General features: G+C 37.4%; 2 protein-coding genes across 3 annotated transcripts; both read left to right on the top strand.

Annotated features, from left to right (window-relative positions):
* Positions 1 to 8,876: 8,876 nt before the first annotated feature.
* On the top strand, positions 8,877 to 12,205 carry LOC147507637 (DUF724 domain-containing protein 9-like). 2 transcript variants are annotated; one of them, XM_086600343.1, is made up of 4 exons: positions 8,877 to 8,986; positions 9,836 to 9,977; positions 10,532 to 10,968; positions 11,352 to 12,205. In XM_086600343.1, the coding sequence occupies exons 3-4, from the start codon at positions 10,561 to 10,563 to the stop codon at positions 11,856 to 11,858; spliced, it is 915 nt and encodes a 304-aa protein (XP_086456469.1). In that variant the 5' UTR covers positions 8,877 to 8,986; positions 9,836 to 9,977; positions 10,532 to 10,560; the 3' UTR covers positions 11,859 to 12,205. The 2 variants fall into 2 exon arrangements, with proteins under 2 accessions (XP_086456469.1, XP_086456470.1); XM_086600344.1 differs by lacking the exon at positions 9,836 to 9,977 and having other exon boundaries at positions 8,883 to 8,986.
* Positions 12,206 to 13,068: 863 nt separating this feature from the next.
* LOC147507636 (uncharacterized) lies at positions 13,069 to 15,807 on the top strand. Its single transcript, XM_086600342.1, has 2 exons — positions 13,069 to 13,205; positions 13,415 to 15,807. The coding sequence occupies exon 2, from the start codon at positions 13,465 to 13,467 to the stop codon at positions 15,382 to 15,384; it is 1,920 nt and encodes a 639-aa protein (XP_086456468.1). The 5' UTR covers positions 13,069 to 13,205; positions 13,415 to 13,464; the 3' UTR covers positions 15,385 to 15,807.
* The last annotated feature ends 597 nt before the right edge of the window (positions 15,808 to 16,404 follow it).

Raw genomic sequence — 16,404 nt, 5'->3', positions numbered from 1 at the left:
TAAGAACGGTAGGATTACGTATTAGTGTTCTTGTAGCATTAATATTTAGGATTCTACTGTTTTTACATTTATCATTTGCTATGTAATTTATGAAAATACCCTTAACGAGAATTTGAGTCTTTACATACTCTCACACCAACTAACGGAACAGGTGATGGTAACAGCCAATACACCCTTAATACGGTTGAGCATGAGTTATGACAAGTCAACATTTTGAATAGGAACTTGAAAAGGAAGCTCGCAAAGAGACAAAGGCCGGTGGACGATGTTGTCAATTCAACTACATCAAGGCGACCACGTAGGGATGCAGGTCATTCCAGTGTATGGGACCATCTTGAAGATCCACTTCTAATCTTCAACAATGTGCTACTTCTCAAGCACAACCAACAGTGCACGCTCTAAGAACAAAAGCAACAAAATATGGAGGAGCGGTATAATTATATTGACCATCCTGCCAAGGGTGACTACTGGCCTAGATAGGCTGGTTACAGGAATAGAGAAAGACAATCACCGATCAGAGCTAATTGTGTGTACCGTCAAAGATCTCTAACTCCAATAAGAGACAATGGAAGGTATCATTCTCCACATGGGCACGACCGAGAGAGTCTAGCTGTTCGAGCAAATACTTTAACTCTGACGGAACAACAATTGAAATAGTTGATTGCAAAAGAACTTAACAATAGAGAGTCAAGGGATGTTAGAATTTAAAATTTGATGGTCAAGGAAGTGTACTTGATAAGTTATGAAAAAACGTCATCCCAGACAAGTTTGGCATGACAGGGAAGACCGACATCCCAGACAGGTCCGACCTGACAGGGAAGGCCGACCTCGCTGATTTGAGGAAAATTGTCATCCCAAACAGGTCCGACCTAACAAAAAAAAATAGCATCACAGAAAAAAAAAATATAAAGAAGACCATCATCCTAGACCGGACGGACCTGATAGGGAAGGCTAACCTCACAGATTTGAGGAAAATCGCCATCCTAGACAGGTTCGACCAGACAGGGAAAGAAGGTGTCATAGAAAAAAGTATAAGGAAGACCATCATCCCAAACCAGACCGACTTGGTAGGGAAGGCCGACCTCGCAGATTTGAGAAAAATTGTCATCCCAGACAGAAAAAGAAGGCGTCACGGAAGAAAATATAAGGAATACCAATATCCCAAACGAGACCGACTTGACAAGGAAGGCCAACCTTGTTGACCTGAGGAAAATCGTCATCCTAGACAGGTCTGATCTGATAGGGAAGGAAGGTGTCACAAAACCAACTAGAGGGAAGACTATGATCCCAGACAAGCTACCAGCTTAAATAGGTATAGGCTGGTTACACGCAAAGAAAAAGACAATCTCCAGTCGGACCCGAACGTGTGTACTGCCTAAAATCTCTAACTCTTGTAAGAGATAATGGCAGGTGTCATCCTCTACATATATAGGCTCAACTGGGGGCGTCTGTTTGTTTAAATCTTCTGGATGAAATGGATTTCACCCCACTTAACACAAAGTCCCTTTGATGTTACTTCCACAAATAATGGTCACGGGCATGAAGAGTTTTGTCGTTTCTCAAGGGAAATTGGGTAAAGGAGTTACTTGTAATTTTGCAGGCTTATAGTACAACGCCGAAGTATTAAACTGCATTATCACCTTTCAACCTTGAATATAGTGATGAATCAGTTTCATCCACATAGCTGATTTCCAGTACATCTCGATAGTTGCTATTGAAATAGACTCAAATGACATTTTTTACCGTACCATTACGAAGTTCTTTTACATTTTTACATGTTATCCATCAATAAAGATATTCAATTTCCATTCTCATATGTTTGGTTGTCCTTTATTACATTACTTTATTCTTCTATACTCCTCCTTTCAGCAATATTGTCATTCATTGGCATTAATTCCAAAGAGGTCATCCATATTATGCCTTCTTCAGTCCAAGTATGTCGCATTCATGCCTGCTTGAAGAAAATCCGAATCAATAAGATAGTTATTCTTGCTCGGTACGGTTATTGGAATACTATCAAATTTTAATATCCATGTGAATTCCACTACTAAGGCAACGGCATTGTGTTTTAGTTTGGTCCAAGTGCAAGAATGACAACCTTGCACCTGCGGAAAATTTCAGACCTTGCCTCACGTTTGGTGCATGTGTTGTTACACCTGAATAGCTAAAGTCATTAAGAACCACCATGGCCCCTTTGCCTTAGTTTTTTCAATGACAACAATAGGGGCAAGACTTACACTTTCTTACACTGATTTTATATTGGGGGTGTCTGCATTCCCCCATTATATCGTCATTATATTTTTCTATCAATATTACCGATCAGCATGCAGCAAACAAAACAAGATAAAAAACAATAAGTGATGTTGCATTTCCATTAAAGGTTGGTATTATTTTTTTTACTTTTATTACACAATCAGCGTTCTATTACTTTCCCTCTGGAAAAGGCACACCTTTTGGAGCAACTTTTAACAGTATCCATATACAAACTTTCGCTAATTATTTCCGCCAATAACTTCTGTCAATAACTTCCGCCAATAACTTTCGCCAAAAAAATTCGCAAATTATTTCCGCCATAAACTTCCCCCAATACTTTTCGCTAATTATCTTTCGCCAATAATTTCCGTCTCTGGTCGCCAATATTCCTGTCTCCTTTCGCCACTAATTTTCAATAATTTTCGCAAATTATTTCAGCCAATAAACTTTCGTCAATTATTTCTGCCAATTATTTCCGCCCATAATTTGAGCCAATAATTTTCGCCAAAAAATTCCGACAATAACTTCTGCCAATGATTTTCTCCAATTATTTCCGCCAATAATTTTCGCTAATAACTTCCACCAAAAAAATTAGCCAATTATTTCCACCAAAAATTTCCACCAAAATTTTTTGCCAATTATTTCCGCCCATAATCTTCGCCAATTGTTTCCGCCATAAACTTCCCCCAATTATTTCCGACAATAACTTCAGCCAAAAAAATTTGCCAATTATTTTCGCCCATAATTTTCACCAATTATTTCTGCCATAAACTTCCTCCAATTATTTTCGCTAATAATTTCAGCCAATAACTTTCACCAATTATTTTCGCCGATAAACTTCCGCCAATAATTTTCGCAAATAAACTTCCGCCAATTATTTCTGTCTCCGGTCACCAATATTCCCGTCTCCTTTCGCCGCTAATTTTCGCTAATTCTTTCCGCCAATAACTTCTGCCAATAATTTTCGCTAAGTATTTCCGTCAATAATTTTCGCTAATCATTTCTGCCAATTATTTTCGCCTCATTTCCCCCAATAACTTCCGCCAATAATTTTCACTAATTATTTCTACCAATAATTTTTGCCTCCTTTCGCCAATAACTTTCGCCAATAATTTTCGCTAATTATTTTTGCCAACTATTTTCGCTAATTATTTCGGCCAATAACTTTTGCCAATTATTTCCGCCAATTATTTTCGCTAATTACTTCCGCCAATAATTTTTGCTAATTACTTCTGCCAATTATTTCCGTCAATATACTCCCGCCAATTATTTCGATCCGCCAATTATTTCCGGTAATAATTTTCGCTAATTATTTCCGTCTTTTTATCGCCAATAATTTTCGTCTCCTGTTATCGCCTACTATTGTATTTGACAATAAGATTACGTACGCCAATACTTGGTAACCTTTATTCTATTTTATTTTATTTTTCTTTTAAATCGATATTTTTCTATTCTTTTTTCTATATTAACTTCTTTGCCACATGGGATTTGTCCATCCACCAAAGAGTGGGCGATGTATAGACCCCCACTTTGTGACTCATTATGCCCACGGATCCAACCCAAATCAATTAAGCCCAAGGGCTTAATCCTATCTACGCCCATTAACTGGTCTATTTAAGAATATGTCCAGGTTCATTATTGTAGAAATATAAAGATAAAAGTTCAAAAAGATAACAATTCTCAGTCATTTTAGGACTCAATCTCTACCAATTCATAAAAAACATTCTCTCTCACAACAAGAAACTACGTTGAAACTTAATCACTAGAGAATAGATATTGGGTACGTAGGCAGTCATTATCTTGGTTCAGTTTTATCTCCCCCAACATCAATTTCCTCTGTTTCTTAGTGCATTCTTTATCATTTGCTCTCGTTGTGTTGAAGCAGGTTATTGCCAAAACATGCTCTATGTTGGCAGCGAATATAAGTCACCTATTATGCATTGTTAATTTGTTTTGGATGTATGGACAATCCTAGTACACCCTATGTCACACCCCTCATTTTCGGCTTATGAGGAAAAACAATATTTGTTCCCAACTCTTCGATTTTCGAGGTGTGATGCACTCTCAACTCCCAAAAAACCCATAATCAGTTTAAATACGCTAATAATTAAAAACCAATAAAAATTTAAGATAAACAAAAGTCCTATTCATTTCAAAAATTCACAAATCTGATTAACTTACAAATATCATTTCAACAACTCTTTAATTATCATTACAACTGAAAATACAAATTACATTTGTATCAACTAAAATCTATTACACCTTAAGGGAAAACAAAACATATCCTGGATGCGACGCTAATGCAAACCACAAGCAGCAACCAACCTTCTTCAACACTAAACATGTCAAGACTTATCAACTATATAAATGTTCATTTAATGAACACACCCGATAAGCAAACATGCAAATCGGGTCAGCATTATAAACAATGCTGGTGTAAGTAGCCCTAAAATACAATATATACTTATACATATATTTACACACTAAATAAGGCAGTTAGTTCCTCCACCGAGGCGCCTTAACATCCAACGAATAATACAACATCCTTAAGTACAATAATTAAGCCAGATAGTTCCTCCACTGAGGCCCCTTAACTCCTCAACAATAATACAAAGGCATTATTTTCCTCCACCGAGGCGCCTTAGGTTCTAACTAAACTACTAACCAACCAAGGATATTCTATACTTACCGCATTTCATGCTCAATTACAGAGTGGGTTGTCTCTGCACAAGTAATTAGGTTGACCCACCTTGCTGCAAAACCATATACAATCATATATTTAAAGATATATCATTAACCAATATATTACCATAATTATATTATTTAAGGCTTTCTTTGCGTGTCCCTAAAATCACGTCGTATCTATGTCTTACCTAGTTTCCCTGGCTACCACAATCGCTACCCAACGCCGAACATGTACATCCACATGTCTCCCCTCACATAATGAACAACTCCGTGCGTAGCTACCTTAAGCGAGATATCGCATGCCAGGTAACTCTCACACGAAAGCCATTATGTGAGTACTGCCACTATTCGGCATAAAATATCGCGCGTCTCGTTCTAATTTTGCGAACGGAATAATCAAGCCACTATTTGGCTATGCCAGAAGGGCCATTCAGATTCACTGAAACACCAGAAGGGTCAATCATATCACATACGCCCTTCACATGGGCCAATCACATGAGTTGTGGTAGCTAGGTTCCATGATTTTCGTTACGTAATTTATTCAGGTGTCATACATTTATATCTCAGAATAATTCTTGTTCTATCTCATGCCAGTATACTTAATTGTACTGAAGCTCAATGTTTCTCGTTATAATACAAATCAACATTATCACGTGCCAATACTATTCATTGCACGATAACCAATCATCTCTATTTCAAATCTTAAAACTTACTATTTCACTTGTCAATCATATATTGCACTACACCATATGGAATATCTCAAGCCTTCATAAATACTATAATTCATTTACGTAGCAACTCATAATAGTAATCAATCATGTAACGTATTCCTTCAATATATGTATGTGAACTCAATTCACCATCAAAGCCCAATACTAAAGTTCATGAATCTAAATCCGTATATAATTTAATTATCATAAAAACATATATATCTAAGTCTTATAAGAATTCCCCTCTTGTTACATGCCAATATTTATATGTTTTACACACTACTCACGTCAAATCTCAATTAGATAATGACAAACTAATTTATACAACTTCCACAGCATTTTAGCATTGGATTTGTCCATACAATTTACAACGTAAAACGTAGCACAATTAAACAGTCAAAAGTCCACAGTCAAAGCCCAAAACCAAAACCCAAAAGTCCAAATATTTAAAGACCTCATTGGATCTATTTTAATTTATATGGACCGGCCCCAAAACAAACTTGAAACTGGCCCAAAGAAAGCTAATTGGTTTCGGCCCAAGCCAACAAAAATGAAACTTAAACTGGCCCAAAACTTTAATTGGTTCAGCCCACAAACCACTAAAATGAAACTGGCCCCAAAACAAACTAAACTAATCTTTAGCCCAAAGCCCAACCAAACAAAAGAAACTGGTCCGACCCAAACAAAACAACTTAAACTAATGTGGACTGGCCCAAGTAACTAATTGGTTCGGCCCAAGGCCCAACCACAGCAACAGTTCGTCTTCCTCATCTCCCTCAGCTCACCAGCTCCCTCCCACCCACCATTACCAAGCGTGCCGGCCACCCCCATCTCTTCTCCTCATCCCCTTTCAACCCAGCGGTTGGACTCCTAATGAAAACCCCTATGACTTTAATATATGGAAAACCCTCTCCCTCACCAAAACACTGTATGCTTAATTCGCCAAATCGCCAAGGTCATTAACGTCCTTCCAGCTTTCAACCACTCTCAAACTCCCCCCACCACCAATCATCCATCAACCAACCCATAACACCATACAACAGTTCAATTAATATAACACCACCACAACAGTATCACAGTATCACACTCGCGCCCCCATTAACGCATCTTCAAGCTTCAACAGCCTCATCCAATCAACCAACAACCAACATCAAATACTCAACCCCCGACATCAATCAACAAAATTCAAAACCACAGCAAAGAAAAAGAGTTCAAACAGAAAAACATGAAGATTTCTTTATGTTGTCATTTTAACCGCCATTAACGGGCCATAAAGCTTCGGCGACCAATTGAGTTTCAAATGTAAACGGCTTTTTATCAATACAACAAGAGGAAAAGATTATCGACAAGTAGTTTACAAAAAAAAATACATTTAACGAAACAAAACTCGACAAAGAAGAAAGCTTCGCCCCAGAGGGTTTGGTGAAATAGATAAAAAAAAATGTAGCTACTCACATTAATTAAAAGCTCCACGAATCTCTCCTAGTCCGAATCGTCGTGCTCCAACCCTCTAGCAAACGAGCCGCCTCTATTTTTATTTTATTTTTATCTAAAAACCCTATTCTCTAGAAAAAATATGTATATATACCTGGGTTTGAAACCTAAGCCCAACACAGACTCGGGCCCAGAAATCAGGCCCACATATCCCAAATCCAGTCCAACAAATTTTTAATTAATTAATAAATATGTATTTTAAATACTGGCGTTACACCCTATGCTTATGGTTTTCCCTCTACTAACTCAAGCAAAAACAATTGAGAAATTTCTTTCTTATTGGCCAAGACGGAGAGACAAATCGTTTGGTGCGACCCTATGGAGCACTCTACCGTATGCATGAATATGGCAATATGGAAGGCCATGAATCATCATATATTCATATCTTTCGGAGCATGAAGCTTTTGATTTCACGTACTATGTTGGATGTTAAGGGTTTATGTTGGTTTTGGCTATCTACCATGGAGGATAGACGTAACTTCCACTTCAGAGAACTGGTGTTAGACCGGACAAATGTTCTTAGGGGACTCGAGGGGGGACTATCATTTTTCTTGTTTTTCTTCTATGTAATTCACACCGTCACAAGTGAGGTACTCTCACTCACTCCTGTACTTGTGTGTTTTTGCACTCCTTTCCAATAAAATAAACTTATAAAAAAAACAAAAAACAAAAAAACAAAACCAACCCCAAACCCAATCCCATTCTAAACGGGTGATCTTGGATACACCTATAAACACTCCATACCCCATAACTAACTAAAGTTTTTGTCATACCCCAATAACCGTCTCAATCCAATAATATTATATTTCCAATAAAGGCAAAAAAAAAAAAAAACACTACTTCTTTTTCAGTAATCTTCTTCTAGAGGTTTTGGGTGAGTTCATACTGTTTCAGATTTCAAACAAACATACTCGATTATAACCTTTAGTTTTATCATTTGCCCAGTCTCTCAATGTAGAAATGCAACACGGTACAGAAACGTACACTAGTTCGAAACAATGTCATATTATGATTTGAATTAATTTTTACTTTGAAATTCATGATTTTAGAATTAGCTGGAAAAAAATAAGGTTTATGATATTATTATTTAAAATGGATTAGTGGAAATAAACCTATATATGGTGTAACTAGGGTTATATTCATTGAAGCATCAAAAAGTTGTTTTTATATGTCCGTCCAAGATCACCCCTTCCAAACCTGTTTTGGCTTCAACTTCAACGCAAATCAGAAATGAATTTCCCATTATCAGTTCCTGCAGTCGGGTCAGGTTAAATTGCATCCCTGGTACTGACCATCTTCTTTTGAATCTTCAATTAATCATCGAACAATAATGAACTACCTACTAAGGTTATTTCATGAAGTTTTTGCTTACACTAGACTAAGCACTGGACCTGCTGTCTGCCTATGTGACGGGATATTTACTAATTCTAATTCACATTTTGAACATCCTGATATCTATCACTTGCAGCTTATTATTATTTGATATCCAAAATAAATCTTATTGATAAGGTCAAGTGCGGCTACAAACAATTTTAATTTTTTTTTATATTGAAAAGAAGAAGAAACAGAAAAATATAAAAGGAAAATCAAATCAATGTCAAATTGAAGACCAAGGTCAACGCCGTCGTCTTATTTCAAAAACAAAAAAAAAAACTCTCCAATCCTGCAGTGCCACATGGCACAATCATTGGTGAACTTCACTTCTAATTAGTAAGCTTTATTAACTTGTATATATACAAAGAAAAATACAAGTTTGACTTTGCTAATTACAAATTATTACTTCACCTAAAAACAACACACTATTCTCTCAAACCAATCGATTCAAGGAGAGGAAGAAAATAAAGGTTTGTTTTTTCAATTCCTTTCGTCTGTATAATAGTGTTTTTGTTTTGCAATTTTTAGTTGAATTATTCTTCTTTGTTTGTCTTTCTTGTATAATTGATGGGTCATCATGAATCATATGCATAGATTGGTTCAAATTAAGGTTCTTGTCTTATTATACATGGTTTGATCATGTGTTATAGCTTAGCTGTAAACTAATTTCATTCAAATTATTAGATTTATTTGGATTGAAGTGCAGGTCAACTGCTAAAAAGGGGTAGGGAAGTATATAATTTTACTTGATTGGCAAGAAACATTGTTAAAAGTGTAAAATTTGAAACTTTAATAGTTTGAATGGATGGATAATGATTGCCTATAAGTACACTGAGAGTCTTGTGGTGTTGAGATGAATATCGGAGTATAGTTTTTAGGTTTAACATGTCTTTTTGGTTTTTGAAGTTTCAACAAGTAGAAATACTCGTGTCTGAAACGTAATTAAGATTTCACATGATCAGCCCAAAACGTTTTTATTTATATTCCAATCCTTTCTGGAAAAACTTCTACTACGTGTCATGATACAGATACATATATGTTCATGGAAACATTCTTAAATTGGTCTATCATTATGGAACAACGTTTCAAACTGTAAACGTTATTATCTTTGTAATAAATGAAACCATCTGATAGCTATGCTGCAAAATGGTTGACATATATGAGTGAACCACGTCGTATCTGGTCACATAGGCGAATACTGTGAAAGTTAATTATATATGTTTTTTTGTTCCCTTTTGCTTGTTATATATGGTCGTATATGTACTATATTCTTCTAGTTAAGAAACTGTGCATTTAGTATGTTTGATTTATGTAATCAGGATCCCATGGAAAGCAAGAGAGTGATTGACAGAATCACAGTAATATTGACAAAGAAAGAGCAACAGGAACAAAACTGTAGAAACATCTCTAAGCATATGGAATAAAGAATTTCATCTCCTTTCTTAGATAAACAAAGAAGAGGTGGGTAGATGGTAAAAGCAGCAAGATCTTCTCTTCTTCTTCACTAGGTCTCTCGGTGTATCTATTTATCCATGTTCCATGAACCAAACACTGCCTTAATACATATATGTCTTCATTTACTTCTGCGTTTTTTTTACCAATAATAGTGTATTCTGAGTAAACAAGTAATGAATTCACTTCAGATATTCCTGCATTTTCTTTCTCATAATAAAAGGCTATGTTTTTTTTTGAATGTCAAATTCAGTCTTTTGTTGAAAAGCTTATGAAGAGATACTACCATTATTGAATGCTAACCACTTACTTAATATATCGAATCATTTGTGTAATAATGAAAAATGAATTAGCTTCTGTAGTTGTTAGTCTCACTACTGCATGTGTGTCATTTTGCTTTAGTAGTGGTTGTGATCTAATAAGCATTTATATGAGTAACACGTTAGTATGTGTATTCTGTATGTCTAAACAAACATTTAAGGAATCCATCTATCTACTGACTTACGCCTTGAATTGGTTCTGCTATCTGACATTCAGTTCTGTTGTCTTCGTCTTTTTGACAGAATACTCACTCGATTTTTGTGGTGACATAATGCGATTCTTTAAAGGAGATAGAGTAGAAGTGTTGACTAAAAGGGATGTGCCTTCAGGTTCCTGGCGCTACGGGATAATCTTATCAGGCAACGGTCATACATATTACATTCGTTCTGAGAGTGCCACTGGGTCAAGTGACACAACAGGTGTACCAATTGTGGAGAGAGTGCCAAGGAAAGCCATTAGGCCTTGCCCCCCTCTGAAAAGTATTGAGAGTTGGGCAGCTGGTGACTTTGTAGAGGTGTTTGATAACTCTTCATGGAAATTTGCTACAGTTCTGAAGGTGACAGAGTTCAACCTCTTCTTGGTTAAGCTCCTTGGGACTTCTCAGAAAGTAAAAGCCAACAAATCAAATCTCAGGCTTCCACAATCATGGCAAGATGGGGAATGGATTGTAATTCAGAAGGTAATATTCCTTGGTGCTTCTTTACCACACATGTGAAGTATATCACGTTGCTTTTCTCAGTAATCACGAACTTATGTCACTCCTGATTCAATAGTGAAATACCTGTGTTTAGTTATCAGTCAATATTATACCAGCTCTGATTGTTATTATATTTCTATATTACCTAATTTGCTTTTCTTAGAGAGAGGTTTGATTATTTTATTGACGGTTAAGAAATATAGTAGTGTTCGTCACGACAACAAGTAACATATCCGTTTTAACTTCCAATTAATTTTGTTAACTTCTGTGCGTTTACAGCTGTTCCTAGTATCCTGTTGATCTCTTCTGCATACTAGGATTACAACTATGACCATCTAAATCAATTTCAATTTTTATGCATTCAGGTATCTGCTGATCAACCATCCACTAGGAGGTATCTTAACAAGTCACTTGACAAAGATTTGAAGATGAGACATGTGAGAGATGACTGTTCTCCCGTTGAGAGTGAATCTGGTCTTCAGATTCCACGTATGGTGTCCTCAAAAATCTTAAAGAGAGGTTCACCTGGTAATTTATCTCGTGGAACTAACCAGAAATTGAGAGCAATGGAGAAAGAGGGTAGACTTCAACGGCGTGATACCATGTCTTTTTATGCAAAAGATTTAGAAGCCAATCATGCTGAGAGAAGTGCATGCTCTGTTGGTAGTAGCGGCACTAGCAACAAAGAGGAAATGGTGGATGGAACACATAAACTAGCATTGGATGCCTATTATCGCACCATGGAGGCACTGCGGGTATCAGGATTCATAAGTTGGGAGCAAGAAGAAATGATAACAAATCTTCGTCTGAAGCTCAACATTTCAAATGATGAACACTTGATGGAACTGAGGAAGTTGGTATCTGCTCAATGACCCTACGCTTTTCTGTTAACTAGCAGGAAAATAATTACTGGTTGTGCGGGATTCATTCTTCTCCTTACCCCATTCTCCCTTTCTGTCTTGTTATGGAATGTAACTGTAATTAAAACTTGTCCGTTCAATGTAAGTATAAGTTGAACATAGTTGTGAGAAGCAAATGAACTCGTACTGTGTTTGCTTTCATATCGAGGAAGGAAACCATCTGGTCTGCTTGTGTATGTGCAATGAAATCTCGAGGTCAGAGACCAACCTGCTCTCTGTGGCAGCACATGTTTGAGAGAATTATTTAGTCTGCAACCTTTGCACTGTTAATTGGATGTGCAAGTGTATTTTTAGCTGAATGCCCTTTTCTTTTCTCTAGACAGATCCGATCTCATTCTTTCTTTCAAACTCGCATAGTTTAATCTCTCACCCTATTATAGCTTCAAAAATAATACTTTGTAGTTGCAGTGCTGATACTCGCAAGGAGCTTGATCTATATAGATCCGTTGATCCAGAAGTAGGGCTGGTCATTGAGTCGAGCTATTTGTGAGTAACTCGAGCTCGGCTTGTCGAAGGCTCGACTCAAACTCGCTCGCACAACAAAAGTATGAGTCGAGCTTTGAGCTTAATTTAAAGCTCATTCTAGATAGGAGTAGTTCGAGTTCGAAAGTAGCTCATGAATCGTGAGCTTTCTTCGAGTCGAAGTTTCGAGCTTGAGTCCATGAAGCTACTCGCTTTATAAGCCCCCATACGTAATATATAATTTATAATTTATACGACATTTTATACTTTATACCCAACTATAATTTACAATTTATATTAGTTTTAATGGTTTTATATACATTTTTTCGAGTTTGAGCTCGAAGTTCGAGTTCAAACGAAAGCATAAATGAACTTCGAAGTTCAAACCGAGCTCGAGCTCGAGTGTAAAACGAGTCGAGCCGAGTCGAGCCCTAGCTATTAGTATAACTAGGCGAGTCGAGCTTGAGCTTCAATATTAAGCTTGAATGCGAGTTCGAGTCGAGTTCGAATCGAGCTTCTACATGTGCGAGTCGAGCTCGAGTATAGCAAAACTCGACTCGGGTAGCTCGATGACCAGCCCTATCCAGAAGCACTTTTCAAACTGAATTTACATAAATTGGCCATCCTGAAATAAACCAAGTCTAAAAGTTGGATGAGTCGAAATCTACCGACATACGTACACATGATTTTCCAATATGATATTTTTCAGAATATCGCCGCAATTATCGGGCAACAATCATAATAAAGTTGCACGAAGTAGGCAAGTAGAAGAAACAGAAAACAAAAGAATCAGCCGCCTTTTAGTTTGAGTTGTGTTCAGCTGTTGTTTTAGAATAAGTAAGTCTACCAAATTCTTCTTTAAGTTTAGATGATTATTAGGGTTTTAAAAGTACACCAATATTCATTGAAATTGAAACAAATCATTCCGACTTTTTGGTACATTAGTTCCATCTTTATATTAGTTCAACCACTTTGATTATGAGTATACACTATTTTTCTATTGTAAACTTACATTATTATTATTTTTTTAATGATAATGATCACAGGCTTGCTTTTGCTTTTCGGGTTTATATGTGAAAAGGAGACAATAAAAGCAATGGAGATTGACAACCATTGTAACAACACTTGTTACGCGGTTGAATTAACCTTGTTGGAAGAAGAGAGACGAGCTCGACATATGAAAAAGTTCAAGGATGCTATGCTTCAGATATCAATGTCTAAAAATCCACACCGTTCTCCTGATCAGCTAGTGGTGCTGGAAAAATACATTGATGAGCGTCTGCCTTCTGTAATGCCTTCTTTGCTGTGTGCCCCAGATCACCCTCCTTATGCAGATATGATTATAACAGCGATTCGAACATTAGGTGAAAAGAGAGGTTCTAAAAAGTCGTCCATATCAAACTTCATTAATGAAACTTACAAGAATCTTCCATTGCAACATGATCTTATTCTTACTCGTGATCTTCAGAGACTTGTCCAAGTGGGTCAGATTGTTTGTATATATAAATCGCGCTACAAATTTCCAGCTGATAGTAAGCCTAATGCTAACAACCAACAACAAGACAGCGAAAAACAGATAGTGTTGCGGGAGGTAGGAGGTTTAATGACAAAGAAGCATTCTGCTGTGGTTGAAGTGGCTGATCCAGTAGATGTTGATCTTCATGGTTTGCCAATGGTCCTATCCGAAAAGCATCCAACTTCCCTGGTTGAAGTGTTTGATCCAATTGATGTTGATAGTGCTGGTGGTAGGTTAGTGGACCTAACTGAACAACCATTGGCTATGATTGAGCTGGAGACAGTTGGTGGTGATGATGGAGGATCAAATCCTTTGGAGGCTGTAACTGGAGCCATGAAACCCTCAGAGGAAAAATTGCCACGACATGGTAGAAATCTTCGTAAGAGGAAATGTAAGGTTGAACAACACAAAGAGATTGTAGAAAAGAGTACTGAAATAGTCCCATCATTGGGTACTCTTGTCAATGATGATGTTGTTGGTCATGGATCAAAGGAGCCTCTACCCAAGAATCACACAATGGCTATGATTGAGTTTGAGACAATATATGGTGATGGCGGTGGATCAAAGCCTTTGGAGGCTGTAATTGGAGCCGTGAAACCCTCGGAGGAAAAGTTGCCACGATATGGTAGAAATCTTCGTAAGAGGAAAAGTGAGGTTGAACAACACGAAGAGATTATAGAAAAGAGTACTGAAATAGTCCCATCATGGGGTACTCTTGTCAATGATGATGATGATGATGATGATGATGTTGTTGGTCATGGATCAAAGGAGTCACTCAAGGAGTCTCTGCTGTGTGTAACTGAAGTGTTTGATCCAGTAGAGGTGGATGGCACTGGTGATAGGTTAATAACCCTACCTAAGAAGCACACATCGGCTATGATTGAGTTGGAGACAATGGGTGGTGGTGATGTTCTTGGTGGTGGGTTGAAGCCTTTGGAGGCTGTAATTGAAGCCGTGGAACCGTCACAGGAAAAGTTGCCACAACGTGGTAGAAATCTTCGTAAGAGGAAAAGTGATGTTGAACAACAGGAAGACGAAACCAAGATGAAACTGCCAATAAGTGATCCACAAAGCCTTCCTCATAAGAAGCGTCCAGGTAGATCTCCTAGTAAGAAGCGTCTAGGTGGACCTCCTCCTATGAGAAAATGTGAAGGCAAACAAGAGCCACGTCGTGGTCCAGCAAGGGCAGCTAAAATAAAAAGCAAGGTTGAACAACAGCAAGAAACACTTCCATCAACTGCTGCTGCTGGTAATGACGATCCTGTAGTTGGGATTGAGTTTGAGATCTCTGAGTCTCAGGAGCAGCAGCGAAGGCATCAAAGTAGGCTACCTATGAAGGAACGTAAAGGCCAACAAAAGCAAGAAGTACTGATGCAAGATGAGCAGTGGTCCTTAGTCTCATCCATGAAAGAGCCATCTATAACTGATGTGGCTGTGAGAGATACCACGCAAGAGCAGCAGCAAAGGGAAGTGCGCCAACTTAGACCACGACTTTCTTGACCTAGTACTGCTTATTCAAACCAGTAAAATGAAGGGGGTGTTGTGCCTGTTGGATCATGGAATTTGGATACAGATAGTTACAAATCGACGGATACCTACAGACATGAATGTTGTGTTTCGTGTTTGCAGCGCTACCAAGATATAGTAGGAGAGGCCAAGAAAGATTATGTTGGGATTGGTAGTACCTCGGGGTACTAGTGTTTGAATTTATAAGTTGTGAACTGGAAGATTAGATCTTTTTCTTTAGAACCAGATTTCAAATAATTTTGGTGTAATCTCTGATTCACTGGAGTCTTTATAATCCCTATCTTACGGTTGTACAGATTCAACTATAAGAACTACTTGTAGGAGTGTGATGAAACATATTTGTAAGACTGAGGATGGATTTGGGTAAATACTCCTGATTGTTCAGCAGAACGTAAATCGGTCATTGTTTTTATTCTTTAATATTTACAGCTCTTAGGCTCATTAGCTCATAATATCTTCAGCAGAAAGGATCCTATGAACTCCCGTTCCAGTGAAAGTTGTCGCTATGCTGTTTCAGTTGGTTGATATACATAGCTTCTAATTAAAGTTCTGCGCAATGAGATTTTCCAAAAATAAGAAGAAGATGAGAAGTGGGATTTCCGAGGATGTTGAATTCTTATGCTTTTTATCTACTGCCAAACTGTCCCATTCTGCCTCAAGTTTAAGATTCACCCCAAGTTTAAGATTCTTATGTTAAGTATTTTGAGTTATGCTGTCCTCCTAGCATTAACCCCCAAGAACACAGATTCACCCCACGATAAATTGTGGGCCCTAAATTGTTATCCCCTCTTTTCCGTCGGGATAATTGATATACCTTTAATTAGTAGGAACAGAGTTCAGCCATCCATGATGGTTATTAAACGGAATCGAATTCAGTCATCCATGTGTTCATAAGATTACATCAAACGGTGATCCTCTACGGACATTTTCTCATACCAGTTCCGCAACCAAATTCCTACAGTAAAAACCATTTTCATTTTTTCGCTAAAGTAA

The sequence above is a fragment of the Coptis chinensis genome, chromosome 3 (assembly GCF_015680905.1).
Source record: "Coptis chinensis isolate HL-2020 chromosome 3, ASM1568090v1, whole genome shotgun sequence".
NCBI classification, from domain to species: domain Eukaryota; kingdom Viridiplantae; phylum Streptophyta; class Magnoliopsida; order Ranunculales; family Ranunculaceae; genus Coptis; species Coptis chinensis.
The sequence above is the reverse complement of the archived record's forward strand: the minus strand, read 5'-3'. Positions and strand labels throughout refer to the sequence as shown.

Bases quoted from the DNA above. Each gene is read 5' to 3' on its own strand.
- LOC147507637 (XM_086600343.1), top strand. From the start codon at position 10,561: ATGCGATTCTTTAAAGGAGATAGAGTAGAAGTGTTGACTAAAAGGGAT. The intron at 10,969-11,351 runs GTAATATTCCTT...TTATGCATTCAG, and splicing joins AATGGATTGTAATTCAGAAG to GTATCTGCTGATCAACCATC.
- LOC147507636 (XM_086600342.1), top strand. From the start codon at position 13,465: ATGGAGATTGACAACCATTGTAACAACACTTGTTACGCGGTTGAATTA.